General features: G+C 39.7%; 1 protein-coding gene across 3 annotated transcripts in view; it reads right to left on the bottom strand.

Annotated features, from left to right (window-relative positions):
- Positions 1-303: 303 nt before the first annotated feature.
- Positions 304-16,936, bottom strand: part of LOC109404745 (fibrillin-3) — a 375,815-nt gene continuing 359,182 nt past the window's right edge. For 2 of the 3 annotated variants that reach the window (XM_062854531.1, XM_029870275.2), the window contains exons 13-14: positions 12,645-12,804; positions 305-953 (exon numbers count right to left, since the gene is read on the bottom strand). In XM_062854531.1, coding sequence (XP_062710515.1) covers positions 706-953; positions 12,645-12,804 — 408 coding nt within the window. In that variant the 3' untranslated portion in view covers positions 305-705. Of the gene's footprint in view, positions 954-12,644; positions 12,805-16,936 lie in introns of all 3 variants that reach the window. The other variant, XM_062854530.1, reaches the window with a different exon arrangement.

The following is a 16,936-nucleotide window of genomic DNA, read 5'->3' as shown; positions in this document are numbered from 1 at the left end:
GTTGGTTAGCAACCAAACCACCAAACAGCATTCTTTATCTGAGACAAATGTACCAAATGGAAGATAACTTGCCTCTGGAGCCGGGCTTCCGATGTTTACACAAATGAGTTTACATACTCTTTGGAGCCATACAACTAATTATTTAATGAAATGATCAACAAGATTTTTGAACGGTTCAATTTGTCCTCATAGCGGGTGGCTATGTTCATTTGTAGAACAAGTTAAGAAAATTCACAAAAAATTTAAAAAAAAAACTGTGCAAGAGCAACAATTGAAATGGGCAATACAAGGTTTGCCGGGTCAGCTAGTAATCAATAAAAGCTCAGCCAGGCGAACCACACACGTATTTCCCCCAAACAAAGGATTTCTTCAAGCCAAGGTCTCCCACAAAAAATAAAACTCTTCGCACAAGTGGAGACCTACACTGGCATCGATTCCTTCCGATTAAGAAACGACGATAAAAACCACTTCACCGAAGAACGTACGTACCTACCTAGGTACATTATGAAAAATGTCAAGTATTTAAGCACATGCATTCTTCGCTTTATTCTGCCATGATGGCACATGTTGTTAGTCAGCATAAATGTGGCGCTCCGTGCGGAGATAGTCCTTTCTATTGCTTCTTCTGCTGGCACCACGACGACGATAAGGATGAGATATCGAAAGCCATCGAATGAGGTTCAAGGTTTCAACACATCAGCACTTTTAAGCATCTTGCTGCTGCTGCTTCGGAGCTTCTGCTGCACTACTGGACGGTGCAAGTTTTTCCTTCTGCTCGACATTGTCCTTGCTGCGCTTCTTGAACCACCTCCGGGGATGGGAAGTGGTTTGCATAGCCTGTTGGTGGTAGGAGTGTTCTTCCTGATGGTGAAGACGGTGTTGCTGCTGCGGGTGATTCTCCTGCTGCTGGCTGTACGCATTATCCCACGAGGAGTAGTAGCGGAGGAAGTTGTCTGAAATAGGGAGAATAGAATGGACAATAAATTTTTAACTTTCAGTAATAGAACATTGCTGTTAACTATTTAGTAGAGTGCAATTTTATTTTTCAAAAGTTGTTAAAGCTTATCCGGTTTCAAATCACACAATAAAATAAATCGCCGAGTTTGAGCAAAAAATATTGAGATTAAAAGGTAACAAAAAGTTTTGTGATTATAGAATTACTTCTATAGTTTCATAATACATGAGGTTTTCAGTGTTTCTCTCATGAAAACTGTCTAATTTTAGGCTTATAAGGAGGAGTTCGCCTTGTGACTGTTAATTTCCAAATACTATGCGGGAAAACTACTAATAATCCCAAAAATAATCCAGGTTATGAATTATTTTAGGCCCCTTGAATAAGGGAATTGTAGATCCAAAAACGATCTCAGGGAATATTTTTTCATAAATAAACATACTTTGAATAAAAATATGCTTCAAATATAGCGTGATTTTGGTCTTGTAAACCATATTTGTCAAGAGTTCAATGCCGTAACTTGTTATGAGCTATCTTTGATGAATATGATTTTGTTTCTTGTGGAAATACCAGCCCGTAAGCTGCGAAATTTGCAAGTTACGACGATAATTAGTTTGTGTAAAAGAAAATAGCATGAATTACACAATCAGATCAAAATTTTATCTTAAAGAAATAAAACTGCAAAGGAGACTGGGCGAATCTGGGCCCGGAATGTACACCAATGACCCATATCTCTTTCGAAGGGTCTAATTGAGACAAGAAAAAGTTGTAAGGGTTCAAAAATATTCATCATGGGAGAAAAAAGTTATTTGACATTTTTTGAGACGGATTTTAGTTGTTTTTGTTGTTATTATGTATATGCAATATTAAACCAAAGATGCAAGATGCTAGTAAAAAGCAAAGAATTAGTGGAAAAAGCTGACGGGTTGAGCAAAAACCTCATAGTAGAGCTGGAAGTTGAATATTCTGAGAAGAAGCAAATAAATCCTAGAGAAGTCGAGAAAAACCTCCAGGAACTAAAAAAACTGGATATTCTGGAAAGCTACCGAGGGCTCTAGGAACATGCTAGTGGTTCTGAGGAGGAAGTGGTGATTTCAAGGGAACTAGAAAAAATAATGGAGTTTAAAGATAGAAGCTTTGGATTCTAGCTAGGATTGGATAAGACTGAAGAGCACAAGAAGCTGGGGTTTGTGAGGGACAGCTGTGTGTGTTTGAAGAAACTGGCGATTAATTGTGATATCAAAAGGCACAATAGCAAGTTTTGTAGGCGATGTGGGGACGATTTTCATAAGGCACAAGGCTTTACAAACCATCCCAAGTGCTTCATTTGTTCCGGGAAATACGCGAACAGCATGTACAGCGGTCCTGGCCTCCAAAAGAGCCTTTGTTGATTAGTCACAGTACAAATCTGAACCACTGTGACGCAGACCAGCAACTGCTGATTTAGACAGTTGCTGATAGGGAGATGGATATCGCCATCATAATGGACCATCCATACCGAATACCCACCGATAACTGCACCTGAGTCGGCGATATGAATAACGGATAAATATCCCGTCTAGGAGTAGGTGTTGGAACAGTTCACTCAGATACTGGACTGTATGAAGGCTGAGCTCATAGGGCAAAGACCGGGTGACGGGTGACTTCAAAGCCTAGCCCATGGAAAGGGTACGCCGTTTCACGAACCAGCTTGGTCAGACTCTGCTAAAGGCTCTGACCATGCTAGGTTTTGCACTGGCTAATGTCGATACTGAAATGCCTTTAGCCGGAAAGGAGTCGATTATTTACCATAAATATTCATCCATGTCAATGAGCACTTGTAGGCGGCACCTATGCAGGTTTTGTCGTGCTTTAGCTCGAGGATTTTTTTTTTTTATTTCGAGTACGGCGGCTTCAAAATCCCTGAGCTTTGCATTGGTTGACGAGTGTGTCTTCCTTCTTGCCCTTGGCATTTGCCCTTATAATCTTTCTTGGCTAAGCGTCCCAAAGCTCATGTTCCCCATTCTCCATTATTTGCTTCTGCCTGTCTACAAGGTCCAAAAAGCGTTCTCCCCCTTACCCGTCTTAATCTGTGGTCGCTGAGGACCTGCACATGGTCGCAAGCCCCTTCGGTCTTCGATTCCTACTCTTCCAAGCTGGCAGGTATTACTGCCCTTTACTCTCCGGGGTAACAACCGGCCTAAAGAACGCCGCCTGGTAGAATCTCTCCTGACGGCTGTGCAGCCACCTCCATTTTTCTGTAAACTATTCATCCCTAATTTTTATGGCATTCATTAACCATGATCCATCCATGATCTCTCCCGCCAGGCTTGTCAGGAAGAAAATGGAGTTCCCTATACTGGCGCTCAGCTATCTTATACTGTCCCTACTCTGCTTTAAGAATTACCTAGCTTACCCGCTCCTTGCGAAGAGGTTGAACCCCAGACAACCAGGATGCAGTACATCATAAAAAGTACTATTTTAAGCTTCTGTCGTATATATGTACGGCGGAGGAATAATTTTAATCGCATATGATGTTATTTCTATACTTATTGCGATGTATCTGGAAAAGTCGCATAAGAATACAAATCATCTTTTATTTTTTTCATTATTCGCAAAAGTATGCGAACGAACTCGCAACGTATCAGATGAATTCGCTTAATTGCATACCGCGATGATTATACGACTTCTCTTGGTACTTGTCATATTACGCCAGTTTAACTCGCATTGGTGTACGAATGAAATCGCATGAATGAAAAAATAAACTCGTTAAAGGGCGCATAAAAACTCGCATAAGCTAGAAACATTTACGTACATTGAAAGAGGTGCTGTTGGACTGTTCATGCAGTGTCAAATAACTATAAAACAGTGAAAAGTCATCGTTATGGTTATAAAAATATTTTTTTAAGCAATCAAAAGGTAAATTGCTCAATTAACATCTAAATCAACGACTCATGCAAAATATTTCGTTTTACCAAATCGAATTTGATAGTTTTAAGTGATTTATGATAGGTACGATATTTCCCATACAAGTTTACTTACTAACATAAAATGCTTAAATCTATCAAATTTGGTTTGGTAAAACAAAATATTTTGCATGAGTAGTTAATTTAGAGGTCAATTGCCAATTTTACCTTTTGATTGCTTAAAGAAAATATTTCCATGCTTAATGGCTAGCAGTCAAAAAATGCTCAAAATAGCATATTTCGCCCTATAAATTGAGGTATAGCTCAAAATTGTGACGTGCTGGAGCAAATCTGAGCCCGGATTTGGATTCAGCGGCCCAAAATCTGTCAGAGACACATAAGTTTGCTCTTGAGACAGATCAAAAGTTAATTTTTGTTACGCTGTGTAATCAACAATGGATGACGCTAGCCAGAGAGGTAGAGAAAACAGTGCGGGAAATCACGCTAAGTCGGTTTTATCTCCAGACAGAGATGCATTTGAACGCGTTCTGTTCATGTTCTGTTCAAAAACTTTGCTCACGTGAGCCGTGTTCAAGTTCAAACAATGATGGACGTGTGAACACAGTGCACTGTGTGGCTAATAGCAACAGAGAACTTTGTTGTCACTCGGTCATCATCGCTGAGAAGCGCCTTTCGTTCGAGATTTTTACAAGGTGTTTGGAACATTTTTGGATATGTGGTGTAACTTGACTGAATAAAAGTACACATAACCCGAGCAGGGAATGAGAACAACCCTATAACAAATGGATAACTCATTTTGTTATTGATAACAAAATGAAATCAAAATAAGTTTTCTTTCCGAATTGCTTTAATTTAATATCAAATTGAGATATTATTTTGTTATCATTTCAAAAACTCAATGATAACAAAATTTGATTTCAAAAATCCAAAATAGATTTAATTTGCTTTATTAACATTAATTATATTCACAAAATATTTGTTAAATCTACCCGAGTATTTAACTTACAGATTGACACAAAATTTATAATTTGCTGATTCTGGATAATGGTCATGTTATTGATTTAAATAGGCTTGAACTTCAATAAGTCCTTTTAGGGTAACTGGGTATTATCGGCAGGTTTGTTCGTTATGAGGGGGTTTTCGTCGACCAAGTTGCCTGAAACTTGGTCGTATACCTCAGCTTGGTTGGGAAAGATTTGAGGCCAACTTTGAATTCAACAGGTTTCAAAAAGCCTTCCATGACGAAGAGAACAAAACTGCCTAGAATACAAAAGTTCCCATATATCAGTTATTTCAATCTAAACATATTACCATTTTTTTAATTTGAACTACAGAGTACAGGGTGATTATTTCTTCAGTTCTATATTTCAAAACTGCACCATTCTCACTTTCGTATGAACATAACGAGAGTTCCACAGTACTCCAAATTTTCTCACACTTTAGGTCGTTTGGCATGAAGTCATTTGGCATTATATCCGATAGCATAATGCTCATTTGGCATAATTCTATATTAACCCGGGACGAATGGCTCGTTCTCTGAAACTAGGGCACCAAATTGCATTCGGTGTGAAGTATCATCAAGGGGAAGAGTGTATCTTAAGAATGATTTGTCGGGGATCCCCCTATGACCCTCCCCCATTTTCTGCGGGCGGATCTAAGTGTGGCATGATCCATAATATTACCATATCATCATTATTTCGACTGAAAAACAGCATGTTATTATCGTTGTTAGTGACAGATTATTCTATCCATGTAATTTCGGACCTGATTACGTCAAGCGGTCATCTGGTGGCCACGGATCAGGTTCTGGGGACCTTGGAATCTCCGGTAGAAATGGCCATTTATCGATTCTAAAAGAATCCCATCATGCGACACCTCAAATTTCGCAAAATGCCGCGCGTAATCCAGTAAAACAAAGAAAATGGTTTTGATCGACTCTGGTCACCCGGTGACTTAGGCACAGGTTCTGGGGACCTTGGAATTTCCGATAGAAATCACCATTTTTCGATTCTAAAAGAATCCCATCTAGATGAATTTCTGGGGGAATCCATGGAGGAATTCCTGGAGAAATTCCTGAAAAAAATCCTGGAGAAATTCCTGGAGGAATGCCCTAAAGAAATTTCTCGAGAAATTCCAAGAGAATTTCCTGTAAGACTTCCTGGAGATCTTTTTAGCATTTCTGGTGTAATCCGTAGACGAAATCTTGGATGAATTTTGGCAGAAATTCCTATAGGATTTTCTGGAGAAATATCTGGAGGAATTCCTGAAGGATATTTGGAGGAATTCCTTGAACAATTTCTGGAGGAATTACTGGAGAAATTTCTGGAGGCATTCTTGGAGAAATTTCTAGAGAAATATTTGAGGTTTCCCTGAGGAACTCCTTGAGGAATTTCTGAAGGAATTCCTGGAAGAATTTCTGTAGGATTTTTGTGATGAATTTCTGGAAAAAATCATTGATGAGTCCGTGGATATCCCTAGAGGATATTTTGGAGGCATTCCGGCAGAAATTCCTAGAGGATTTTCCGGAATACATGAAGGAATTCCTGGAGCAACATTTAGAGGAATTTATGGAGGAATTCCTGGAGGAAGTTCTGATTCTTTGATGAATTTCTGGAGAAATGAAGGAACTTCTCGAAGAATTTTGAAGGAATTCCTGGAGGACAATCTGGAAGATGTTTTGAGTCATTCATGGGTGAATCCTCAAGAAATTCCTGGAAAAAATCCTGGAGGAATCCATTGAGGAAACCCTGCAGAAAGAATTCCTGGAGGAATCTCTAGAGGAAATGTGGGAGGAATGCTGGCAGAAATTCCTAGAGGATTTTCTGGAGAAATACCTGGAAGAATTCCTAGAGAAATTCCTGGAGGAATCCCTGTAGGAATTCTTGGAGGAATTACGGGAGGAACTACGGAAGGAATTTCTGGATATATCCTATACTTATACTTATTTGAGGCTTTCTTCAGAAATTCCTCCACAAATTCCTCCAGGACTTCCTTCAGAAATACCTCGATGAGTTTCTCCAGACATTCTTCCAGTCTGGAGAAACTCCTCGAGGTATTTCTGAAGGAAGTCCTGGAGGAATTTGTGGAGGAATTTCTGAAGAAATTGCTGGAGAAATTCCTGGAAGCATCCCTGGAGAAATTTCTCGAGGAATTCCTGAAAGAGGTACGGGAGAAGCTCCTTCAGGATTTTCTGAATGAATCCCTAAGGAAATTCCTGGAGTAATTCCTGCAGAAATACCACCAGGTACTTTTCCAGGGATTTCTCCAGAAAGATTTCTAAAAAAATTGTCAGAAATTTCAAGAGGATTTTTTGGAGGAATACCTGGAGAAATTTCTGGAGGAGTTTCTGAAGGAGCTTTTGAATGGGGTTTATGGAGGGTTCCAAAGGAATTACTGAATGATTTTTTTTAGAAAATTTTCTGGAGGAATTCCTGGAAGAGTTACAGGAGAAATTCCTTGATAAATTCCTCCAGAATTATCTCCAGGAATTCCCCCAGGGATTCATTCAGAAAGTTTTCTAGAAATTTCTGCCAGAATTCCTCCAAGATTTCCACCCCTCCACGGATTCCTCCAGAAAATCCTGAAGGAGCTTCTCCCGGAACTCTTCCAGGAATTCCTTCAGGGATTCCTCCAGGAACTTCTCCAGGAATTCCTTCAGGGGTTCATCCGTGATTTTCTTCAGAAATTCCTCCACCAATTTTTCCAGGAATTCCTTTAGAAATTCCTTGAGGAGATTCCTCCAGGAATTTCTCCAAGAAGCCTCATATATTTATCCAGAAATTCCTCAATAAATTCCTCAATGAGTTCCTCCCGTGATTCCTCCAGGAATTTCTCCAGAAAATCCTCTAGGAATTCCTGCCGGAATTCCTCCGAGATTTCCTGTAGGGATTCCCCCAGGAATTCCTCCACGGATTCCTCCAGAAAACCCTAAAGACTTTTCTCCCGAAACTCATTCAGTAATTCCCTTCGTGAATACCTCGAGAAATTCCTACAGGGTTTCCTCAATGGATTCCTCCAGGATTTTTTCGAGGAATTTCTTGAGGAACAAATTCCTCCTAGGATTCACCCATGAATGCCTCCGGAAATTACCAAAACATCCTCCAGATTTTCCTCCAGTAATTCCTTCAAAATTCTTCGAAAAGTTTCACCAGACATTTCTCCAGAAATTCATCAGAGAAGCAGAATTTCCTCCATAAATTTCTCAAAATGTTGCTTCAGGAATTCCTACAGGGATTGCTCCAGGAATTCTTTCAAGGGAAGAAATCCTCTAGGAATTTCTGCCTGAATGCCTTCAAAATATCCTCTAGGGATTCCTCCAGGAATTCCTCCACGGATTCCTCCAAAAATCCTAGAGGAATTTCTCCCGGAACTCTTCCAGGAGTTCCTCGAGGAATTCCAACAGGGATTCGTTCATGGATTCCTCTAGAAATATCTCCAGGAATTTCTTCAGGGATTCCTCCGTTGATTCATCCATGAATTTTTCCAGAAATTCATCAAAAAAATCCTACAGAAATTCTTCCAGAAATTCCTTCAGAAATGATGATAACAAATGACAAATGTAGTTAGATATGTCCAACCGAAGTAATTCACGGTCATTCTACTGTTGAAGGTCACATATTTCACCTTTATAAAGTTTTCTCGCGTGAAAAAGGATTAATTGTAGCTCCGTACCGAAATAATGAATCTCGTGATGTTTGATACAGTTATGAAAATAACACAGATATTTATCATACATGAAAATGATGAATGCCATTTCACTTATTTCTATGCCAAATGACTATCATGCCAGATTATGCCATTTGACCATTATGTCAAAATACTATGCCAAACGACATTATGCCAAACCCGATAGAATTGATGTAGTCAAATATTTTTCCAATCGGATGCCTTTTCAATGTCATCATTTTCCCCGGGTAACGAGAAAAAGAGCTGAGAAGCCGAATGCGACTCAATTTGTTGTTCGATGTCATTCAATTTGAGTCCCGATGCCTGTGGCTCTGGGATGTCGTTAACATCTCCCACATTTGTTTTGCTGCAGTGCATATAATCAGAAGGAAAAGCTGAAATATAATTATCTATACAAAAATATTAAGTGCAGTTGTCCTTTGACTCCAAATCTACTTTTCTTTGTCACTTCAATGTCCATCATTTTTTTTATATCTGTATTAACGAGATTTTTAGCCCTAGGCTAGTTCATCTCGGGACCCACACTTTACTTCCCTTCCGAAGGAAGAACTCACATTTTTGCGAGTTTGTCGGGAGTGGGATTCGATCCCAGGTCCTCAGCGTGATAGTCAAATGTTCTAACCATCACACAAGGTCCGCTCCACGTCCATCATTACTCTTTTAGTTGAATCATGGTATAGTTATGCTGCATATCTATGAGGATATCATATCCAATTTCAATACATTTTTTCTTCGTTTAGGCTCCAAGTTAAAAATGACTGTTGATGAAATGTTAATCACAGACAAACAGACGTATCACTTGGAACAAAACGCGATAAAAATCATCATCACGAAAACATAATCGCTCAATGCTAATTACGCTGTGGTTCGCAAACCCACTGAGTAGATGGCGGTAGTGAGCAAACGTCAAACAGGAGCAAAAACGATGCAAGCGCTATGAGCGAGCGATTTGCGAACTACGGAATACTTGAATAATCCGTTAAAAAGCGAAACTATGGGAAGTGAGTAGAGTGAGACGTCTGTTTGTCTGTGTGTTAATGTTACAATCGATAATACTACGCCAGTAATAGGGGACATATTCTGATGATATCGTATCAAATAAAACAAGTTTTCAATTACGAGATTCTTCTGAATTTAAAATAAAATCTCATTTGAATTTTTACTTATTCATGTAAATTAATGCCTAATAAAATATCAAAATGAATACTAAATTTGTTATTAATTTTTAGTTATTACCTTATAAATTTTATAACTCCCTGAGAACTGCGTATGATATCAAGTCGTAAAATGCAGATAACAAAATGAGATATCAATTTGTTATCAATGAGAACTCATTTTGTTTTCAATCAGATATTTCAGTACATTATTTTGTTATCATTTTTTGTCATGTTAACACTTAAGTCATACAAAATGAAAACTCACTTTGTTATCAAAATTCATGATATCTAAATTACTCAATTTGTTTTCAATTAGTTCTCATTCCCTGCTTGGGAACACGGTCATAAACTTCATTATACGTGCAAACTGGATGTCTGGGGCTCGCCACTACAGCTACTAACTGATTTTTGATTGTTGTTGTTCTCAGTTTGCAATCCCACGAGTAGCAGTAGAAAAACGTCCACCATGCATTACCGCGTGAGGGACAAACTACTGTGAGGGGTGTATAATTGTATATGTACCCCACAGGCTACGTTAACGATGGAGTATCTTCATCTCCACTTCGATCATTTATTCCTTGATTCCAAGATATCCAAGATATTAAGGACAGACTTGTTTGAATCCCAAAATGGCCGCCACAATGGCCGACTTTGGGACCTACTCACGATTTCGAGGGCACAAATCTTTTCATAAACAAAATCAGCGCACCGGATCTTCTTATTTTAAGCTTATTACAAGTGAGCAAGAACAGAATAATGAAATTCACTGTTGTTTGAAGTTTGCTTCTTGATATTTGTGCGTTTGAAGTTCTGATGCACTGTTGAAGCGGGATTTCAAGATGTTTGTCCTTAAGGACAAGGTATTTGGAGTACATTGCTCAAAATTTCTAGAGCACCGTTTTTTAGAACCGTTAAACGGATTTGGATTAAAATGCATCACGCTGTTGACAACCACTGAACAATTAGCGTGATGCATTTTCATCCAAATCCTTTTAACGGTTCTAAAAAACGGTGCTCTAGAAATTTTGAGCCATGTACTCCAAATACCTTGTCCTTAAAAGCTTTTGATCTTCTCTACTGCTCTTTTAGCTACTGTCAAGTTGGAGGGGTAGTCCGTGTTGACATCTAATGATTTGGTCTGACATTGATAGTTAGACCTGCCGCAAAAAATAAAGTTCGGCTAGGTCATTGAGCTTACTCTGCTTGACAAAGCACCATATTGGTCTAGTAGGGCTACATCATTAGCCAAATCGAAGTCGTTCAGATGCTCCATAGTGATGGGCTGCTAATGTAGCCCACAATTCGATGCACGGTCAAATGCCCCAACAAATATCTCGTTGATTACGATAAAGAACAGCAGCGGTGATAGTACATCCTTGCCCCAAAACCCTTGCGACAACCCGGTTGGTCGGATAAAGCTTGACTTTAATCAAAGCGATTTTTTCATAATTCCCTTATATTTTGATATGTTTCACTGTGTTACAACATTATAATCTGTACATTGCACAAGCACTTGCTCAAGGGAAGGGTTTTTCAGTATAACACCTTTGGTTATACCCATTCCACTGTAATAATATTAATACCTAGAAATACACTACGTGCCCCTCCACTTTTTCCTTAAATTTTGCAGAAACCCCAACCACGACGGACTTGGTGGTCTAGTGGCTACCGCTTCTGATTCATGTGCAGAAGGTCATGGGTTCAATCCCTGGCCCGTTCCTTTCATCCTACTTCGTATCTTTCTATCCACTTTCTTTCTCTCTCTTCTCTACATATACAACTCATGTATATTCATATGTTCATAGCCATCGCTAGAACCAGAAACGAATTGGAAAAAAGTCGTTTCCCTCCCTTCCAACTTTCACTCACAGCACAGTGTATATAACGCCTACAAGTTATGCAACCAAAGCGTGCTGTGCCGCTTGACCTTATTCACCTTATTCACCACACAATCTATCACCTTACGAACACTATAAATAACCCCCAATCCATGGATCGCATCACCGACCCAACGGTGACTCCCAGATCTCCCATCCTTTCCATCTAACAAATACCCCAGTCCGTGCTGATTGTGGGAATGCAGAGGTGATCTCGGTCTTTAGTAGCAACAACCAGCACACTCTAACATTCCTTTCCCTTCCCAACTGACTATAAGGATGTGTCCGGCGCCGTTATTGATCCAAAATGTATGTGCTGCTTAAATTGCACTTTGAGAATAAGTGGAGTGTCCCAGCCCTTATTCATTTGGATCTCAGTGCAATTGGAACCGGCTCAGATCAATCACGGAGTAGCAACCATTGACATGTATAGTCAGATTTGATCGTTAAAAAAAAAATTGCAGAAACCCCAACCTTTTCTATGCACTGGCCTGTCTCTGAAAACATTATTATCTCCTTTATGTAATAAAATGACTTATCATTGTGTATAACACTGACAGATGGAACATAAATTTGGTTTATTTGAGATTGGTTGCTTGTGAAAATTATTGCAAATAATTACAACAAAAACAACTAAAATCCGTCCCAAAAAATGTCAAATAACTTTTTTCTCCCATGATGAATATTTTTGACCCCATAGCAACTTTTTCTTGTCTCAACATGACCTTCGAAAGAGATATGGGTCATTGGTGTACATTCCGGGCCCAGACTCCATACATTTTTGCCCAGTCTCCTTAATAATAATTAAATCATAAACAAATTTACAAAAGATACACAAGGCAGCATCCATTTATTACGTAACGCTAAAATCGGCATTTTTTACCCCCCCTCCCCTACCCTCCACCATCCGTAACGTTTTCTTATTTGGAAATTCTAAATTTTTGTATGGGCCGTAACGCTCAGCCGTACTCCCCCCTCCCCCTAGAGCGTTACGTTATACCGGTGGTCTCCAGTACGTAGTATAGCTTTGATGATGTACTGACAGTTAATTAAATGGCATACTCACTGTATTTCCTGTGGTGCTGCTCAATAGCCGAAGGGTCTGGATTGGGAGATTCCTCAAGCTCCTGCAAGTGTCTCTGGAGCACCTGTTGCTGGTGCCGCAGCCGAGCCAACTTTTTCTTGATTTGGATATTTCTCACCGTGCATCCTTGCGGAATATGTAGCTAGAGAAGCGGAAAAAAGTAACAGGAATAGAAAAAGAGTTAATAAAGTCGTTACCCTTTTATTGCTCAAATCAACTAACACTTTCTCTGTTTTCATGTGAATCTGATGTACGAAATCTCGTGGGAAAAGCATGCGAGCACGCGATGATGTAAGGTCAATGAAAAGTCTGGTTTACTCAACTGATGTATCTCACATGTGTGATTGTGCAAAGCATGTCCTTTAGCTTACACTTACCTCAAAGCAACGCACCAACAGGATGCCCAACAGGATGATCCCACACTGAAAAGATTCGACACAGGTACCTACCAGACTCGTTCCGCCACAGTCTCGAAGGGCAGAGTCCGTTTCCTGTCTCCTGCTCGGAAAGACATCGTTTTAATTTACGGTAATTTTCACACACAAAGTGCCAACGAATCAAAATGAAACCATGGGTACACCGACCGACCATGCTGGACCTGCTGCAACGGTATGGAGCAAATGCCTGCTCCACGTTGCACATTTCAGCTTCCAGATCGGTCGGTCGGCCGGTTGGGTCTGGTTCTGACAAGGCAGCAGCGGCTGGCGAACAGGTAACGTATCTGACCTAACAACCAAACCCGACACACGGGCGGTCGGCATAGGTAGGTATCGGATGCCAATCAAGAGTGCGGTGAATTCGAGGAGCGTTGAACGTTTTCCAGGGTTGATGCGGTTCAAGCGCAAGCTGACACCACTCGCTGTTATGAAGCAGGAGGATTCAGGTTGGAGTCCAATGTGTAATGAACTTTGAAGCTACTCTCAGCTTGCTGCCGCAACTGACGGGGGTTTTCTGTGGACATGTTGGTATGCTTTCGCTCGTGGAGTCAACCATAGTTTACGCCACGCTTTTGAGGATATGAGGGTGGGGGCTCGGAATGGGTATGACAAACAATAGATGCTCTAAAATCATGCAAATGATGAATGTGACAAGCATTTCATATTCAATGGTATTTTGTAAAAAGGATTGATGCATTGGGTGCAATAGTTTAATTTGCATTTTGATCTGAATAGTGGAGGATTTAAACAGCTCAGCAATCTTCAAAACGAAAAACGAGGTTAATTATTTGTTCGACGTTTCGTAACTGGGGTTTTGTGTCATCTTCAGGGGTAACAATTAGGAACCATGACGATTTTGTAATTGGTTGATTTGTTGCTGCTACCAACATATCTGAACTCGTTATCTAGTTTTGCAACGGACTTTACGCAATAGGCGCTAATCTACTTCTAATATCCTACTTATTTTTGCAATTAACATGCAATTTGTTTGGGAATTACTCCAACAATTTCTTTGGGGGATCCCGCAGTAACGCCTTTGGAAATTTAAGTAACGATAACTTTGGGAATTTCTTTGGCATTTCCTTTGGATCCCACTTGGAAATCTCTTTTCATTTTTTTTTTTCAAACAATCTTTCGGCACATTATTTAAAAATTTCTTCAGTAATTCAATTGGAAACTGCTTGGACAATTGCATGCGCACACTCTGGGGATGTTGTTAGGGGAGTTTTTGCCAATCATTTTGGGAATTCCTTAAACATTTTTTTTTATTGATTCAGCACTTCCTTTGATTGTTTTCTCTGCAATTATTTGGCCATTCTCTTTTTGGAATTCCAAAGCTATCTCACTGACAATCCATGTGGAAACCCCTTCGGTAATGCTTTCAGTTATTTATTCTAGCAGTGGCATAGAACATGGCACAATTATACTGCACCGGAAAGTTTTCTGGTAATTTTTTCTTATGTACTCTTGATTTTTGCAAAACAATTGATCAAGAGGATAAACATTGTGTTCTCAACAAAAATACTTATTTTCTGTATCATATGTAACGATGTGGAGGTATTGTGGCGATGGACCCCTCGTTGCGGCGGCGTGTGCTGAACCAGCGTAATTCGCATGACGCATCGCCAGATGACGTTGCACGTCATAGACTTCGACCTTACAGAACTGGGACCAAAACATCGAGCAGAAGTGAATGGCTAAAATATAAACGACTCATAAAAAAGTGATCATTTTCCATAACAAAATCGAAAATTTCCAATAAAGAAGTAGGGGTGGGAGCAATAATAAACTACAAAATTTCCATATACAAATCAAAAAGTGCATAAATAAATCAATATTTCCCATAAATAATTGATTTTCCAGCAATAAAAAATGTCGGAATTTCCATGAATAAGTCAACAATTGCAATAAATAACTATATTTTTTCCATCAAAAAAGTTTAAATTTTCCATAAATAAATTTCAAAATTCTATATTGGAAAACATCAAAAAATCAATTGAAAATTTAGCAATGAATACGAAACAACGAGCAATCAACTTGAATGCCATTATAGCTAAAAATATCGGCCGATCCATGCGGATCAGCCGCATAGAGGATTGTGGTACTGAAGCGGCAGAAGGCCGCCGAAGTTTCTGAAATCCGACACGCCGTAACTGCGTCGATTCGGTTCTAGGCAATCCACAGATCCAAGAATTTGCCCGGTATAATGCGATCAGAGATGTTATCCGACGAGCGTTAGCGAGTCTGGACAGCAAGCGGTTGTCAGTAAAATTGAACACATAGTTGTAGTCTTTCTATCGTAGTTCTAGAACTTACTTTTAACGATAGGATAATCAAAGTATTATTTTCAAAAAAAAAAACACTAATTTAGGCGCAAATGCGTACACTCACAAAGTAGATGTTCCGAGGTTTCAGAGTTGAAACCACAGAACCGACATTCTTCTGATTGAATCTTCTTGAGCTTAAATAGAAAGTGTCGAGATGGGCAGTGCCCGGTTAACAATCCTGTGTACACACTTAATTCGCGTTTACTAAGTTTCAGTAGTGTGTTCGTGTTTTTCACGCTTGGCACGATGAATCTCTTTGACTGGGATATTCCAGGTGCAGTATGCCAGTTTGCTCCTACGCTCTGTTTCTCCCAATTTTTTAGCTCCATCGATAGAGCACTTGATGATACTCCACAGAAGGGTTCCGGTCCATACAAGGCACCCAGAGATCCCTCCCTAGCTAGCTGGTCCGCAATTTCGTTGCCTGCCATTCCACAATGACCTGGTACCCTGAAAAATTTTACAGTATTCCTTCCAGCCAGTTCCTTCAGTAGTGGAATGCACTCCCATACCAGCTTAGAATAACATTCAAATGTGCAGACTGTCTTTAAAGCTGCCTGACTTTCTGAAAAGATACAGATATTCGCATGTCTATATTTTCTTTTAAGACAGATGGCAGCGCATTCCAAAATAGCTTGAATTTCAGCTTGGAACACCGTTGGCCATTTACCCATTGGTATGGCGAGTTTAGTCCTGGGTCCATATACTCTAGCCCCAGTTCTATCACTCATTTTCGATCCATCCGTATAGAATACAATAGATCCTGGTCGAACCGTTGGTCCTCCTGATTCCCATACGCTCCGATCATCAATCGAAACTTTGTATGGTATATCCAAGATGAATTTTGATTCCATCCAGTCTTCATTTTGTATTACTAGTGGATTTACAGTAGCATTGGTTAAGATTTCCAAATGTCCTGTTGGATCGCCTTCTAAGATGTTCTTATATCTTTTTAACTTCAAGGCACTTTTCTTCGCCTCTAGTTGCACAAATTGGTGCAAGGGTAGCAGATGCATTAAGGCATCTAGTGTTGAACCAGGAGTACTTCGAATAGCTCCTGAGGCATAAGAGACTTTGGGTCTAACAACTGCCAGGTAGATCCAATGAACTATCCTGGGTTTTAGCCCCCACTTTCCCCCGATCCTCTCCGACAGGCCCAAAGAGCAGTTGTTGCCTTATTTACTACATGCTCTAGATGTTCACTCCAAATCAGTTTTTTATCTAGTATGACTCCTAAATATTTCACCCTGGAGGAGAATGTCAATTGTACCCCATCCAAGGACGGTGCCTTTATATTGACATTTCTTTTTCTTGTAAAAATCACAAGAGTAGTTTTCGAGGGATTTACGTTTAGTCCCCCTCCTTTACACCAGGCAAGAGTGTAGTTTAACACTATATTTGCATTCTGTTTGATAGCGTTTCATCATGCTTCCCTCTTACCACTATCACGATATCATCTGCAAAACCAATGACTTCGAATCCCATTGCCACTAAACTATTAAGCAAGTCA

The sequence above is a fragment of the Aedes albopictus genome, chromosome 2 (assembly GCF_035046485.1).
Source record: "Aedes albopictus strain Foshan chromosome 2, AalbF5, whole genome shotgun sequence".
Classification (NCBI taxonomy): Eukaryota; Metazoa; Arthropoda; class Insecta; order Diptera; family Culicidae; genus Aedes; species Aedes albopictus.
Note: the sequence above shows the minus strand (reverse complement) of the source record. Positions and strands in the feature narration are given on the sequence as shown.